The sequence below is a fragment of the Grammomys surdaster genome, unplaced genomic scaffold (genome assembly GCF_004785775.1).
Source record: "Grammomys surdaster isolate TR1022 unplaced genomic scaffold, NIH_TR_1.0 1089, whole genome shotgun sequence".
NCBI lineage: Eukaryota > Metazoa > Chordata > Mammalia > Rodentia > Muridae > Grammomys > Grammomys surdaster.
Window position 1 is genome coordinate 390,958 of NW_021605508.1, and position 15,763 is coordinate 406,720.

Genomic DNA, 15,763 nt, shown 5'->3' on the forward strand with positions numbered 1-15,763 from the left:
AAATGGTGCTGGCTCAACTGGCAATCAGTATGTAAAAGAATGCATATAAAACCATTCTTATCTCCTTGTACAAATCTCAAGTCCTAGTGGATGAAGGACCTCCACATAAAATGAGATAAACTGAATCTAAGAGAAAATGAGGGAGAGCCTTGAACTCATGGGCACAGGGGGAAATTTCCTGAACAGAACACCAAAGGCTTATGCACTAAGATCAACAATAGAGAAATGGGACTGGACCTCATAAAATTGAAAAGCTTCTGTAAGGCAAGGGACACTGTTAATAGGACAAAATGACAATCAACAGATTGGGAAAAGATCTTTACTAATCCTACATCCAATAGATGGCTAATATCCAATATATACAAAGAACTCAGGAAGTTAGACTCCAGAGAGTCAAATAATCATATTAAATATAGGGTACAGAGCTAAACAGATAATTCTGAATTGAGAAATATTGAATGACCAAGAAGCACCTAAAGAAATGTTCAACATTCTTAGTCATCAGGGAAATGCAAATCAAAACAACCCTGAGATTCCACCTCACACCAGTCAGAATGGCTAAGATAAAAAACTCAGGTGGAAGCAGATGTTGGTGAGGACATGGAGAAAGAACAATACTCCACTATTGGTGGGAATGCAAGCTGTTAACAATGACTCTGGAAATCAGTCTGGTGATTCTTCATATATTTGGACATAGTATTACCTGAGGGCCCAGCTATACTACTCTTGGGCATATACCAAAAAGATACTCCAACATGTAACATGGACATATGCTCCATTATGTTCATAGCAACCTTATTTATAATTGCAAGAATCTGGAAAAAACCCAGATGTCTTTCAACAGAGGGATAGATACAGAAAATGTGGACATTTACACAATGGAGTACTACTCAGCTATTAAAACAATGACCTCATGAAATTCTTAGGCAAATGGATGGAACTAAATGAGGTTACCCAATCACAAATGAACACACATGGTATGCACTCATTGATAAGTGGATATTAGTCCAAAAGCTTGGAATACCCAAGATACAGTTTTCAGACCCCATGAAGCTCAAGAAGAAGGAAGACCAAACTGTGGGTGCTTCTGTCCTTCTTAGAAGGGGGAACAAAACACTCACTCATGGTAGGAAATACTGAGACAAAGTGTGGAGCAGAGACTGAAGTAAAGGCCATCCAGAGACTGCCACAACTGGGGATTCATCCCATATCATCACCAAACCCAGACACTACCGAGGATGCCAAGAGTGCATGCTGACAAGTGCCTGATACAGCTGTCTCCTGAGAGGCTCTGCCAGAATTTGCCAAATACAGAATCAGATGCTCAAAGCCAACCATTAGACTGAACATAGGGTCCCCAATGGAGAAGTTAGACAAAGAATTGAAGGAGCTGAAAGGGGTTTGTAAACCTTTAGTAAGTACAACAATATCAACCAACCAGACCCCCAGAGCTCCCAGGGACTAAACCATGAATCAAGGAGTACATATGGAGGTACCCATGGCTCCAGCCCCATATGTAGCAGAGGATGGCCTTGTTAGGCATCAATGGGAGAAGAGGCCCTTGGTCCTGTGAAGGCTCAATGCCCCATTGTAGAGGAATGTGAGGGTGGGGAGGCAGCTGTAGGTGTGTGGGTGGGGAAACACCGTCATAGAATCAGAGGGAGAGGGATGGCATAGGGGATTTTGGAACAAAGAGTAACAGTTTGATCAAGACCTTAGAGAAAATGGGTTTCATCTGTTTTTGATCGTTCTGCAGCAGAGTACAATTATATACAAGAGAACAGAAGGTTGTGAATAATTCACTTACTGTGTCAGTCAGATTTCAACCAGAAAACTTTTAAATCAACAGATGATTATAACCTCACTCTTTTGAAATTACAGCAGTAAGCACTATAACTTGTTCATACAAGATGTTGAACACATGTTTGTGGAATAAAGTATTAAATGCTATTAATAAAGCTGTCTTCTGTTTTTGGCATTTTTAGTGACTCTGGCTTTTAACAGCTGAAGAGCACAGAACGGGGATCCTTAGGATCTCTGAAGATCAACAGTAAAGGAGAAATAGTAGGGAAGCCTGCAACCAAAACGTCACTGCAATGCCTCACAAAGAGATGAGAATCTATAAAAAAGGTGTGAAAGATGATACAAATAAAATTTAGAAGATAAAAGCCAACAAATGTCACCACCAGCATCAGGATAGTATGGGTTGCTCTGGTCTCAGCTTGGCCTCTGGGGTTCTGATTGGGAGTGAGGATGCACTGCATTCGCTGGCGATGTCTATGTAAGAGAAGTACCATGGAGACACTGGTCCAAACCATGATGCTTATGAATGTGACATCATGGGCAAACCGCAATAAGACAATGCCTACACTGAATCCAGAATTGGAACAGAAAAGCTTGCTTTTAGAGTCATTTATATTTTCTGCTTTCTCTGGACCAGTGATCTTAATTGGGATGTAGATGTTATTTATGACACTGAAGAACCAACAACTGTAACAAGAATAACTCGCCAAATTTGGGACACTTGCTCTGAGTATAACTTTAAGTCTATTAACAGGAACAATAGTGACAAACTGATGGATACTCAGGACACAGGTGGAACACAAGTTTGTGCTTCTTGCAACCAGGCGAGTGAAGAATTCTAATTTACATTTGAGGTCTGTTTGAGGATTTCTTGGAGCAAAAGCCATCATGTTGTTTGGAAGTGTAATGATGAAGAGAATCAAGACATTGGCCACAGCCATGTGACTTAAAATCACCTGTCTGGGTCTCTGCTGAGAACCAGTCAAGGTTGAAGAGAAATTATGGATAAACAGAAAGATATTGGCCACAGTTCCAACCCCAAACTGGCAAAGCAAGAGGGTCTGAAGAACCACTTCCTCAGTGGTTTTCAGAGATTTATCACTAGCAGACATGGAGAATGCTTTGCTCTACCCCAGAGTGATGATTAAGTGGAAGACTGCTGTCTACAGGACTCTGTTCTTTTTTTCCACACTTAACAATTGATTTGAGACAGTTTCTTCTCCTGATAAATGAGACACTATTCTATCACACTACAAGAGCTTTAACTTGGAGAACAACACATGGACATTAACTCAGAATAAAATTTTATACTTATTGAATTAATCCTGCCTTGAGATGAATTTTATAATACAAACTACACATTTATGGGGCAAGTAGGTCAAGGACACAATAACACACATTTTAGCATAACATGAACTTTGCATATGAATAAAGATAGGAAATGACTACTATGAGTATGTGATTCCATTATCAGAAGTTGATACAATTAGGATGGAGGGGAGGCTGCCAATAGGATGTAACTTAAAATCAGCTAATCGATAAGAAACTAAAGATTTCATCATCAGAATTCAGTACAATTAAGAGGGAGAGGAGGCTGCAAATGGGATGTAATTTAACCAGTAAAATAACTTAATCAATAAAAAGAAAAGAAAACAAAAATATAACCTAAAAAGCATTAACAAAATTTCCTTATCTTATAGTAACTAATTTAAAGCAATGTATATGTTAATAACATTTATAACTACATATAATAATCAGTAAGGTTTTGTAACTGAATTCAGATGTATAAAATTAATTTGTTGAGTTCTGAGAAATTTTCTATGCTACTCATACACACAGAAAATATCAAATATTTCTGATAAAACCACCTGTGTTTTGATGAACATAGGTTTACATATGTATCCTCCATCTAAAGAAAACCCAGCTTGCTAACAAGTTTCATTTATTCGTAGTTTTCCCAATTTTAATTTTTGTTCTAAAAAGTCAATTCCAGAATCTTACCTGCTTCATCTCGAGTTTTCCTTCAAAATTATTATTAATACAATCATTGTTAAACACTTTTCAAGTTGATGCTTAGTCTGCATTTGATTTGTTTATATGTTTTCTAAAGGAACATAAAGGCCTACATCCAACAGATAAAATTCAACATCCCACATATAGACGTTACATTGTATGCTGTTTTCTGCTAAGTGAATAATCCAGAAGACAGATGTTCCTTTGAGATGAAAGCAAAATATTAACCTACTTGAGTTAAACTGTAGTCTTCAAATAGAAATAATTCATGTTGGCTTCAGAAGACAATGTACACTGAAGAAGAGAGAAGAGAATTTTAAGCAGAAGTCTATGGTTGGAAGAATCCCACCTTCTGAGCCTCAGTAAGGGTGAAGATGCTCATCTGAATGCCAGCTCTGAAACACAGCTCCCATAAAAGCATATCCTGTAGTGCTTGTTACATTAAAGAAGTTTTCTGTGTGACTCATTGCCACAGAAAGAATGCAAAGAAATTCAGAATGGTTTCTTAATCTCCATGCTATGCTATGAAGGTAACCCAACAAAATCCAGGTTTCCAGTCTCATAAAATAATAGAGTACCTGAACATAACATCCTTCAGAGAATTTATTATTGTGTCATCTGTGGTGTCAGTGCAATTTTCTGCCTGGAGAATTTGGGATACCTCTGATGAAGGAAAAGTCATTTATCCCCAGAGCAAGTCTCCATTTTTAGTTTCTAATGATTTGTGATGATGTCTAGGAGCTTATTAGATGTCAATGAGTACCTGAGCAGAAGTTAGGGAAGGATTTTCATGATCCTTTGGGAGAATCCAAGTTCTGAATTGATCTTGTAGTCATATGTGAATTGGAACACTCAAGGGTAGAACAAGGGACTCATTATGCACATTTCTGTGGAATGCCTTCCCCTTACTATTTCACTCTTACAAGATTATGCTGACACCAACACCTTTCATAAAACCGGCAACATGTCGCTCAGATTCTGTAATTGCCCAGGAAGTTTCCTCATTCCAACTTTTCCCATCTTTGTCCCAGGACACATACTTCTATCAAATTTGTTAACTAAAGCTGGTCTTTTCCACAGGGATCCTGGGTTTATTCGCATATACATTTACTTTCAGGTAGATTGTGACTTGTTTTCTGATATACTCATGAACCCTTATGAGAAGCCTAGTGTATTTTGCCAGTATCAAGAGAATCTGCTTTGTAAAGAAGGTATCCTGGGCAAACAAGTACAAATATGAATTGAGCAATCATTAAGAAATTAATATATCCAACCACTCTCATTTATGCTCTAGGTATAATAGAAAAACAGGGACAATAATGAAAAGTTAGAACCTAAAGTTATAAATGTAACAATTAGATGTTATAAACCTTTATTGATATTCACACTTCCAGCAAGATTGTCTTAAACACAGTCAAAGAACTTATATTAGGATATATGAGAACAATATATCATTACACAATATATTTACTAATGAAAATAACAGCATTTAGAAGGGTTACATGTGGAAATAACTTGTCATTTATTGCTCAGATACCAAGTTTGTCTGGGACAAACATATATCCCTCAACTGTGAAATTTTTGTTGGCCAATAGACAATTACACATGGGTTATTAGTCATATATATATATATACATATATATATATATATATGACCTTAAAAGTCATGCATATGTAAGACTCATGGCATGTTGAAAAACAGGAGATAGAATACACTGTTATAAATTATTAAAGGGTAATAATGGAACATGAAAAGTTAAATTTGGGCATGTGTAGAATGCAAAGTAGGTGAGGAAATACGGAGAGGAATATCTAATGCTAAGTGTATTTTGAAAAACTAAAAAATACATAGTGCTATTGATGCATCCTGTCATATATTCACTTGCATATTTCAAAGGGTTTTTTAAGAATAAACCTGCACTATATTAGTTGGACAGTTCCCCATGTAGACATCTCATGTTGAATAGATTTAGGTGAGTTCTTTTTCTAGCTGATTGCCCGTGAACCACCAAAGCAATATCCACCCCACCCCCAAACATCACAGGCTATTGCCAATAGTACTGGTAATTCTACAAAACTAGGTGGCTGGAACTATCATATACTAGAAATACAGAACATGCAAAAATCAAACTGGAACTTACTTTGAAGATTTGTATGCCACCCATGTGTCCATAGGTCACATAAGAAAGGAAACTGAAAATGTCACATGGGAAATTTTCTTAAAAGGTGCCACACACTGTACTGGAGGAGAAAAGTTATAGAAATCCCATCCTTCTGTGAACCCTGCCAGGTACTGCAGTGATATGAGTTTGGTATGCTCACTCAGAACTAGAATGGATATATCATACCTGTCCCACCAAGGCTTAAGTGTCTTCATAGGATATGAGGTGAGCAGAATTTTAGAGCCAGACTTCTTGTCTGCACCTGAGCACTGAGCAGATCTTGAGCTTCAACTCTGCACTCAGTCCCACAAAACCTAGAGGAGGAGGGGCTCCCAGGAACTCTAAATCTCGGCACAATCTTAGGTAAGAAGGCTGCAACATCCACACCAAACAGGGAGTAACTGGGATCCACCAGGACCCAAGAACTTACCCCTGGCCAGAGGCACCAGTTCTTTCTAGTCTGCACCTGAGCACCGAGCAGATCTTGAGCTTTGGCTCTGCACCCAATCCCCAAAAAACAGTCATTAAAAGTCTCCCCACCACAAAAAGCCCGGGACCAGAAAGTTTTAGTGTAGAGTTCTATCAGACCTTCAAAGAAGACCTAATACCAATTATCTTTAAATTATTTCACAAAATAGAAACAGAAGGACCATACTCAATTCCTGGGAGCGAGACTCCCAGGAGCTCTAACATGCTCGGGAACATAGGATCATAGGATCACTGGATCTCAGGAAATTGGTCACACCAGGATTTCTGGATCCAAGAGGCAGCCTGACTCCCAGGAGCTCTTACACTCAGGATCACAGAAACAGCTGGACTCTGAGCAAATTTGACACAACCAAGATAACAGGAAAGACAGGCACCAGTCTGAGACAGTGAGTGCAGGTATCACTAAAGGGAGCCAGAAGGCAAAAGGCAAGCACAAAAACATAAGCATCAGCAACCAAGGGTACTTGGAATCATCAAAACCTAGTTCTCCCACCATAGCAAATCCCAAATAGCCCATCACACTGGAAAATGAAGATTCAGACTTAAAATCACTTCTCATGTGTGTCAGGATCAGCCTTGCTTATACAGTGAAGGCCTAAAATCAACAATAGGCCTAAGTCAGCTATACATGCTTGCTAACACAAAGTCTTGGTCTCTGTGGACAAACACTTACCCTAAAACAGATAGCTATAAGATCTTGTAAACAGGCAGCCATGGTGGAAATTTAACAGCCTGGATAAGATCTAGTAGTCATAGACCTTGTGGATAGGTAGCCTTGGTGGAAAGTATCAGCTTAAGTGAATCATAGAGTCATAGTGACTTGTTCCCTGCTTCTTCACCCCAGACAATATCCTGTTCTGGAAGACATCTGTACTCCTTCTGAGAACACCTACACTCCTGTGCCATCCCCTTCCCCACATCCTGCCTCTATGTGTATATAACCCCTGTGTGAAAAAAATTAAAATCAGTGGTTTGACCATCCTGCAGACAAGACATGGTTCTTTGTGTGCCCCTGTTTCACCCATTCTCTCTTTCACATGGTCTTCTGGACCCTGTTTAGTGCCCAGCTAGACAGGGATTATGATGATAGAGGACTTTAAGAAAGACATATACAACAATCACAAAGAAATTGAGAAGAACACTGGTAAAGAGGTAGGAGCCCCTAAATAGGAAACACAAAAATCCCTTAAAGAACTACAAGAAACATAACCAAACAGGTGAAGGAATTGAATAAAACCATCTAGGAGATAAAAATGGAAATAGAAACAATAAAGAAATCACAAAGAGAGACTACCCTGCAGATTGAAAACCTAGGATAGAAATCAGGAGTCATAGATACAAGCATAACCAAAAGTATACAAAAGATAGAAGAGAGAATGTCAGGTACAGAAGATATCATAGAAAATATTGACACAACTGTCAAAGAAAATGCAAAGTGTAAAAAGCCCGTAACCCAAAACATCAACATCAAGGAAATCCAGGACACTATGAGAAGACCAAACCTAACGATACTAGGTATAGAAGAGAGTGAAGACTCCCAACTTAAAGGGCCAGTAAATATCTGCAACAAAGTTATAAAAGAAAACTTCCCTAACCTAAAGAAAGAGATGCCCATAAACATACAAGAAGCCTACGAATTTCAAATAGACTAGATGAGAAAAGAAATACTTCCCATCACGTAATAATCAAAATACCAAATGCACAAAACAAAGAAAGAATATTAAGTAAGGGTAAAAGGTTAAGTAACATACAAAGGAAGACCTATCAGAAATGCACCAGACTTCTCACAAGAGACTATAAAAGCCAGAAAGATCCTGTACAGATGTCCGAACACAAATGCCAGCCCAGGCTACTATATCCAGAAAATCTCTCAATTATCTTAGATTGAAAAACCAAGATATTCCATGACAAGACCAAATTTACAAAATACCTTTCCAGAAATCACCATCCTTGACCTCAAGCTGTTCTACAGAGCAATGGCAGTAAAAAACTGCATGGTATTGGTACAGAGACAGGCAGGAAGATCAATGGAATAGAACTGAAGACCCAGAAATGAGCCCATATACCTATGGTCACTTGATCTTTGAAAAAGGAGCTAAAACCATTCAGTGGAACAGCAATTTCAACAAATGGTGTGGGTTCAACTGTAATGTAGAAGAATACAAATTAATCCATTCTTATCTCCTGGTACAAAGCTCAAGTCCAAGTGGATCAAGGACCTCCATGAAACCAGCTATACTGAAACGAATAGAAGAGAAACTGGGGAAAAGCCTCAAACACGTGGGTACAAGGGAAACGTTCCTGAACAGAACACCAACAGCTTATGCTTTAAGATCAAGAATTGACAAATGGGACAACATAAAACTGCAAAGCTTCTGTAAGGCAAGGAACACTGTCAATAGGACAAAATGGCCACCAACAGATTGGGAGAAGATCTTTACCAATCCCACATCTGATACAGGGCTAGTATCCAAAATATAAAAAGAAATCAAGAAATTAGACTCCAGACAATAAAAAAAAACTATTAAAAATGGGGTACATAGCTAAACAAAGAATTCTCAACTGAGGATTCTCGAATGGCTGAGAAGTACCTAAAGAAATGTCCAACATCCTTAGTCATCAGGGAAATGCAATTTAAAAAACCCTGAGATTCCATCTCACACCAGTCAGAATGGCTAAGTTCAAATACTCAGGGGATAGCAGATACTGGCAAAGATGTGAAGAAAGAAGAACACTCTTCCATTGTTGCTGGGATTGTAAGCTTGTACAACCACTGTGGAAATCAGTCTGGAGCATCCTCAGAAAACTGAACATAGTATTACCTGAGGACCCAGTTATACGACTCCTGGGCATATACTCAAAAGATGCTCCAACATATAACAAGGACACATCCTCCACTATGTTCATAGCAGCCTTATTTAGAATAGCCAGAAACTGGAAATAACCTCGATGTCCTTCAACAGAGGAATGGATATAGAAAATGTGGTACGATAGAATACTATTAAAAACAATGAATTCATGAAATTCTTAGGCAAATGGATGGAACTGTAAAATATCATCCTGAGTGTTGGAACACAATCTCAAAAGAACACACAGGGTATGCACTCACTGATAAGTGAATATTAGCCCCAAATCTCATAATACCTAAGATACACCTCACAGACCATATGAAGCTCAAGAAGAAAGAAGAGCAAAGTGTGAGTGCTTCGGTTCTTCTTAGAATGTGTAACAAAATATTATGTTCATGGGAGCAAGTTTGGAGAAAAAGTATGGAGCAGAGACTGGAGGAGGGACTGGCTGGCTATATTTTTCGTATGTTCCTGATCTACCTTTGTTTGCCTGTATCCCAGATGGCTGCCTTGCCTCAAGTTTTTAGATCTTGTATACAGAGAATCCAAAAGAGGAATTATGAAGAGTCTTGTATTTTTCTTAAAGGTGACCAGTTATTCAGTCTCAATCTTCTACTAGTCTACAAATCAATCCAATATTGGAAATAATTGCCTTCATTTGGAAGGTGGTATCAGGTCATTTTCTGAGACATATTTGGAATTTAACTGCAGTTTTGTATGATGTTATGATAGAAAGACATAAAGTTGGGACAGGATCAGGATTTCAAACAAGGGTTACTGCATGTTTAAAGGCTCTTATAATTGTCAATCTAAAATTGCTTTAGTCTCTTCTACTGCATTTACTGTAAGTTACAATGATGGTATACTTTCTAACTGTGTCAGTTTGTTGAAACATGGCACGTCTGCTATGAGGGTCTATCAACCAGCTTTTGTCTTACTTCCCTGAGTATTAGAAAACTTTGATTCTCTAAAAAAAGCTGGAAAGTGCTGGAAGTAGTGAGTTTGGCTTTAAGCAGAAGCAAGAGGGTAGTGGGCTTGATTATTGGTGGTATAACAGCTTTAGTTACACTAATTGCTAGCACCACTGCTTCTGCAATGGTTTTGACACAAAACATTAAGACAAGTACTTTTGTTAATCATCTAGCAAAAAAAAATGTTATTAAGGTGTTGAGTATTCAAGAGGAATTACATAGTTGTGTGGAACAACAGAATGGTGCTCTATATCATATTCAAATTATGTGAAGGAGGTTCAGGGTTTAAGAGTTAGGAGCCATTTCGAGTGTCATGTCAAATACCATTGGAGTTGTGTTACTTCTACAATTTACAATGATTGTCATTATAATTAGAAGAAAGTTTAAAGATACTTGTAGGGTATTTGACATAATTTTAACACCTCTCTGGATGCTTTAACTTTGCATAGTGAGATTATGAATTTAAAGAAAGCTGCTCTGTTGAGTTTTGATACTGCAGATAATGCTGATAAAATTATAACTTGAGGTCAATATTTCCGTTTTGGTCAAACCTCAGAAATGTGATACATACCTTGATCTGGCTAGCCCTTTTTGTCCTGGGAATTCTTTATTCCTGCCCATTGTGTTAAAGCTTGTGACTAACTACATCAACGGATCAACAGCCAAAATACATGACTTGAAATTGAAAATTGACCCCTAGACAGAGTTATTTATTTAACAGGCTGGCAAGCTAAGGGTGGGTAAGATTCTGCACAGAGCCTTAACAACCTAAGACATAAGTGCATTGCTTTTGATAATGCATATTCCATGACAGGTAAGGAAGGCATTCTTGTCAGAACAACCTAAGACAGACTCAGTCTGGTTTATGCAATAAAAAAGGGTGAGATGTGGAGAGCTTTTGGAGCTGCCTGATAGGAATATGACATTGGTCAAATATAAGGAAATGGGCTTCCTGGAAGAAATCTGACATAGGCCAAGGTCAAGGACATGGAATGCAGGCAGGATTCTGACATTAGGCTATGGCACAGAAGTAACCTCAAGCAGAAATCTAAGTTCTAGGCTAGAACAAAGAATTAACTACAGGCAGGAATCTAAAACTTAAGCTAGAACAAAGAAGTAGGCTTCAAGCATGAAAATGAGTTTGGGCTAGGACAGGGAAGTCCTAGTAGGTTCAGACATTTTGGTAATCCTGATAAGCCCTTAGAAATAGTTCTATGGTCCTGAATGCTCTTTGACCATTTGGATGTATTGTCTTGCTTGTTCTTGATTATTAACATCTATTGTATTGCTAGTTCCTCAACCTAGAACTGACCTTAATACTTGCATGTAATTTAAATCATATAAATGCAAAAAATGAGGAGGAGGAATGGGATAGGGGCTTAATAGGGGAGTGGGGAAAGGGTATGTCATCTGAAATGTAAATAAATAAAATATCAAAAGAAAAGAAAGAAAGCAAAAAAAAAAAAGAGTTTTAGAGTCAGAGGTAGTTGATACCATCAAAGAAACAATGCTTCCTGGAAACAACAGGGGAGAAACAGAGATAGTAATCCACAGAAATTGCAACAGAATTCACAAGACCAGTGTAAAATTAAACCCAACCATTATTGTTAATTCTTTGTTGAAAGTATAGAAGATAGAATATTCTGGGAAGACTAACTTCAATTGGGAAAATGCTTATAACAAATTACCTGCAGTCAAGTCTGTTAGGCATTTTGTTGATAATAGTTGATATGGTAGTTTCTATGTCATTGGGGAAGTGCTCACTCTGGGAAGGTGGTATGGGTAGCATAAGAAATATTATGAGGAAGTCATGGGAATTGAGCCAGTAAGCGGAGCTTCTATTCCTGTGTCAGCTGCTGAGTTCAGGTTCCTGTCCTGACTTCCTGCCTTGATGTCCCCTAATGATTGATGTAACTTGTAAACCAAATAAATGCTTTCTTCCTTGGTTATTTTATTCATGGTGTTTTTTGCAGCAAGTGAAATTATCTGAAACACTAACAAAATTTCAGGATGGAGGGATGAAGATGTGCACAAATTCCACTGTTCATTGGGGTGTCTCGGCATCAGCATGTCTCACCCATCTCTCTGGCGGCCACCATGCTCCTTCAGCACCCTGCAGAAAAAACATAAACATGACCTTTTCCCCATATTTAATAAGTGATTGAGATTATCCCTTATGCCAGTAAGTGAATCCCCCCCTCTCACCTATGCATAATTATGCCTAGTTGCAGTGTGCCATAGACACTCAACTGAAAATTCCTGGGCATCCAAATTTTTTAGAAAATAACATTAATATAAAAAATAAAAAGAATACAATTTAAATAAATTTGTGGTGTACAGGGGTATATCTCCCCCTTTTTTATTTATGAAGATATTGTTTTAAAGTTCCATGGGCCCATACCATAGTCTCTTGTCCTTGACAATTATAAGGAATCCCCCTAATACGGGTAATATTAAATTGCTGCTAAAGGGTTTCAAATGTTCGACTGCCATAGCCAGTTCCATTGTTTGTTTGTTTGTTTGTTTGTTTTTCTTTTTTTCTTTTTTATTATTGGTTACTTCATTTATCTACATTTCAGATGTTATCCCATTTTCCCATTCCCCTTTCCCAGAAACCCCTTAATCCATCCTCCCTTCTCCTATTTCTATGAGGGTATGCCCCCACACATCCACCCACTCCAACCTACCCTCCCTCAAATTTTCCCTCACTTGGGCATCCAGCCTTCAAGAGACCAAGGCCCTCCTCTCCTACTCATTCCTGACAAGTCCATCCTCTTTTACAAATACAGCTAAAGACACGGGTCCCTCCATGTGTGTTCCCAGGCTCGCTAACCCAGGGAGCTCTGGTCAGTTGGTATCATCGCTTTTCCCATGGGGCCACAAGCCCCTTCAACTCCTTCAGTCTTCACTCTAACTCCTTCACTGGGAACCCTGTAATCAGTTTAATGGTTAGCTGTCAGCATCTGCCTCTGTATATGTCAGGCTATGGCAGTGCCTCTCAAGAGACAGGTGTATGTCCTGTCAGCATGCACTTCCAGCATCCACAACAGTGTGTGCAACAATTTCAAAATGGATATTTTCATAACAATCCATTTACCACATACATTTGCACCTTTTTGTCTTAATGAATAATGAAGTTATATTAGAAGATGATATTCTATGTAAATTTTTTGTTTTGTTGTTACTATACATGTTAATGACATTTTCGTTGATTGGATCAAAACTCCAGGGCTTTTTGTGTATATAACAAAATGTACAGATTTCTATACTTGATTATGTAAATTTGCACAAGAAGTTTATGACACAAAAGTATTTTCATTTTAGTTCTCTGCATGCATTAATAAAAGTGGGTGATTTAAAAAAATGAAGAAAATCTCTTAATGATAGTTTTTCCCCAGGTTAGTCTAAGTTGTGTCTAGGTAACAATTAAAACTATTCACCTTGCTCTCTCTGGACATAATGGTAGAACCTGGGGCTGAGCAACTGCTGAGTGTGTATCTAACCCAAAGTTATCAACTGTAAGTATTATAAAATTCTGAACTGTCAGCTGTTGTGGAAATGATAGATGGTTTGGGCATTGTTCTGGATTCTAATATTGTTTTTATATTTAATTCAAAATGTTCTTTTCAAATCTAGAGAGAGGACAAAAATTCAAATTCCAGTGCCCATGTCAGGTGGCTTACAACCACCTATAATTCAAGCTCCCGAGGAACTGATATCTGTGATCTCTATAGCATTCTCTCCCTCCAAGATCTACAGTTACAGGACACACACACACACACACACACACACACAGAGGGAGGAAAGAGGAAAGCAAGAGGAACACACACACACATACACACACACGATATATACATATACATATACATGTACATATACATGTACATATACATATATACATATAGACAAAATAGATGGAATTGAGAAGGTAGATAACAATAGGGTTAATCTGAAGAGGAGTTAGAATCTAATGTCTGATGAGGTCCAAATGTGAACCACTTCCAAAGTTATGCTATCAGCCTTTTGTCCTCTAACACCAGCCTTCTTGATATAGACCTATTGAAGATAGACTGTCATAATTTATTGTGAGGACTTGCCCTTCTCTTCTCAGACTGTCTGGGCTCAGACCGTGTAGAGAAATCCAGAGTTTAAATATTTAGTATTTCATTCAAAGTATAGGCTTGATTTGGCCTCTCAGAATTTGGTCATAGCTAGGCTCAGAGGAACAAGAAACCTGGATAAAACTTCTCTTATGTCACTATCTGTTCTCCACTTGAACCAGGATAGTCCAACGTTGTAGCTACCAGTGGCCACAGATGAACTGGGTTCACCTGAAAGGAGGGTGGAAATGAAAAGCAGACAGAGGGGTGAAAGAAACATGAAGCCAAGACAAAGTTCTCTGATCAAGGCTCAAAGTTTAATATTCAGCTCTTTTATATACACAGAGAGCCCCACTGAACCCATTCTTTGTTTCAACTAGATTATGTCGCAAGTCAAGGTCAGTGAGCAGTCCTGTAGGATATTACACGTGAAGCCAAGGTGGGTAACTCCACCTAGGTCCTGTTGTAGCAAGGTCAAATTCTTTCTGGCCTGCTCAAGGCTAGGGAAGGACACACAACATCATGGATACAAGCAGGACTTAGGTCGAGGGATCTGTCTTCCTAGTAGCTGAAACTCACACTTTATAGTTTCTCACAATTCTACAATTTGTCAAGAAACAAACAGTAAGCATTGTGCAATCTCCTTTATCCTCAGCCTGGCCAACTGATGTACAGGCTATGGCCATCAGATGCTCTATCATAACTACCTGTGGTTTTCTTACCAAGGGTTTCACACATGGCTTAGTTCTTTCTATTGTCTGAGGCAGAAAAGACAACTGTCCTCTTAAAATATTCTTGTGCCTGCCCATGACTTCCATGAACACTATCTCTGATCCAAATATCAAGTTTATACCAGCTATGCTGACCCTGACCTTCCAAGGGAGATTCTAGTTGCTGAATTTGAAGCAAAGTTACATTTAAACATGGCATAACTGTGCTATGCACATCTAAAATAAAATAGAGAGCCTTAAACAAGTCATCTTTTCATGTAATCTTACATAGTTGTGTTCATTTTTCTGATCAACTGATACATTTTCACAGTGGTGACTATGGAATTAATTGGGTCTATGTGTTCATGACACTTGAAATACACTAGTCACTGAACTCATAATATGAGAAAGATACACATCAAACTTGAAATCATACTAGACACTATGAAAAAATTAAGCAAGCTGGACCTAGAAAGGATTGCTAAGTGGTAAAGAATGTATACTGTGCTTGCAGAGGAACCATGTTTAGTTCCAAAACCCTGTATCAGGAGGCTACAACTGCTTTTAACTCCTTCTGCAAGTGATCTAAAGACATTTTCTGGCCTCTACAGGCGTGTGTGTGTGTGTGTGTGTGTGTGTGTGTGTGTGTGTGTGTGTGTGTGTGTG

The 15,763-nt window shown here is 38.4% G+C and overlaps 1 protein-coding gene across 1 annotated transcript; it reads right to left on the reverse strand.

Annotated features, from left to right (window-relative positions):
• Window positions 1–1,781: 1,781 nt before the first annotated feature.
• Window positions 1,782–4,678, reverse strand: LOC114634772 (vomeronasal type-1 receptor 4-like). The gene is made up of 2 exons (XM_028783360.1): window positions 4,667–4,678; window positions 1,782–2,930 (listed from the first exon to the last, which is right to left on the reverse strand). The coding sequence occupies exon 2, from the start codon at window positions 2,913–2,915 to the stop codon at window positions 1,998–2,000; it is 918 nt and encodes a 305-aa protein (XP_028639193.1). The 5' UTR covers window positions 2,916–2,930; window positions 4,667–4,678; the 3' UTR covers window positions 1,782–1,997.
• Between the last annotated feature and the right edge of the window lie 11,085 nt (window positions 4,679–15,763).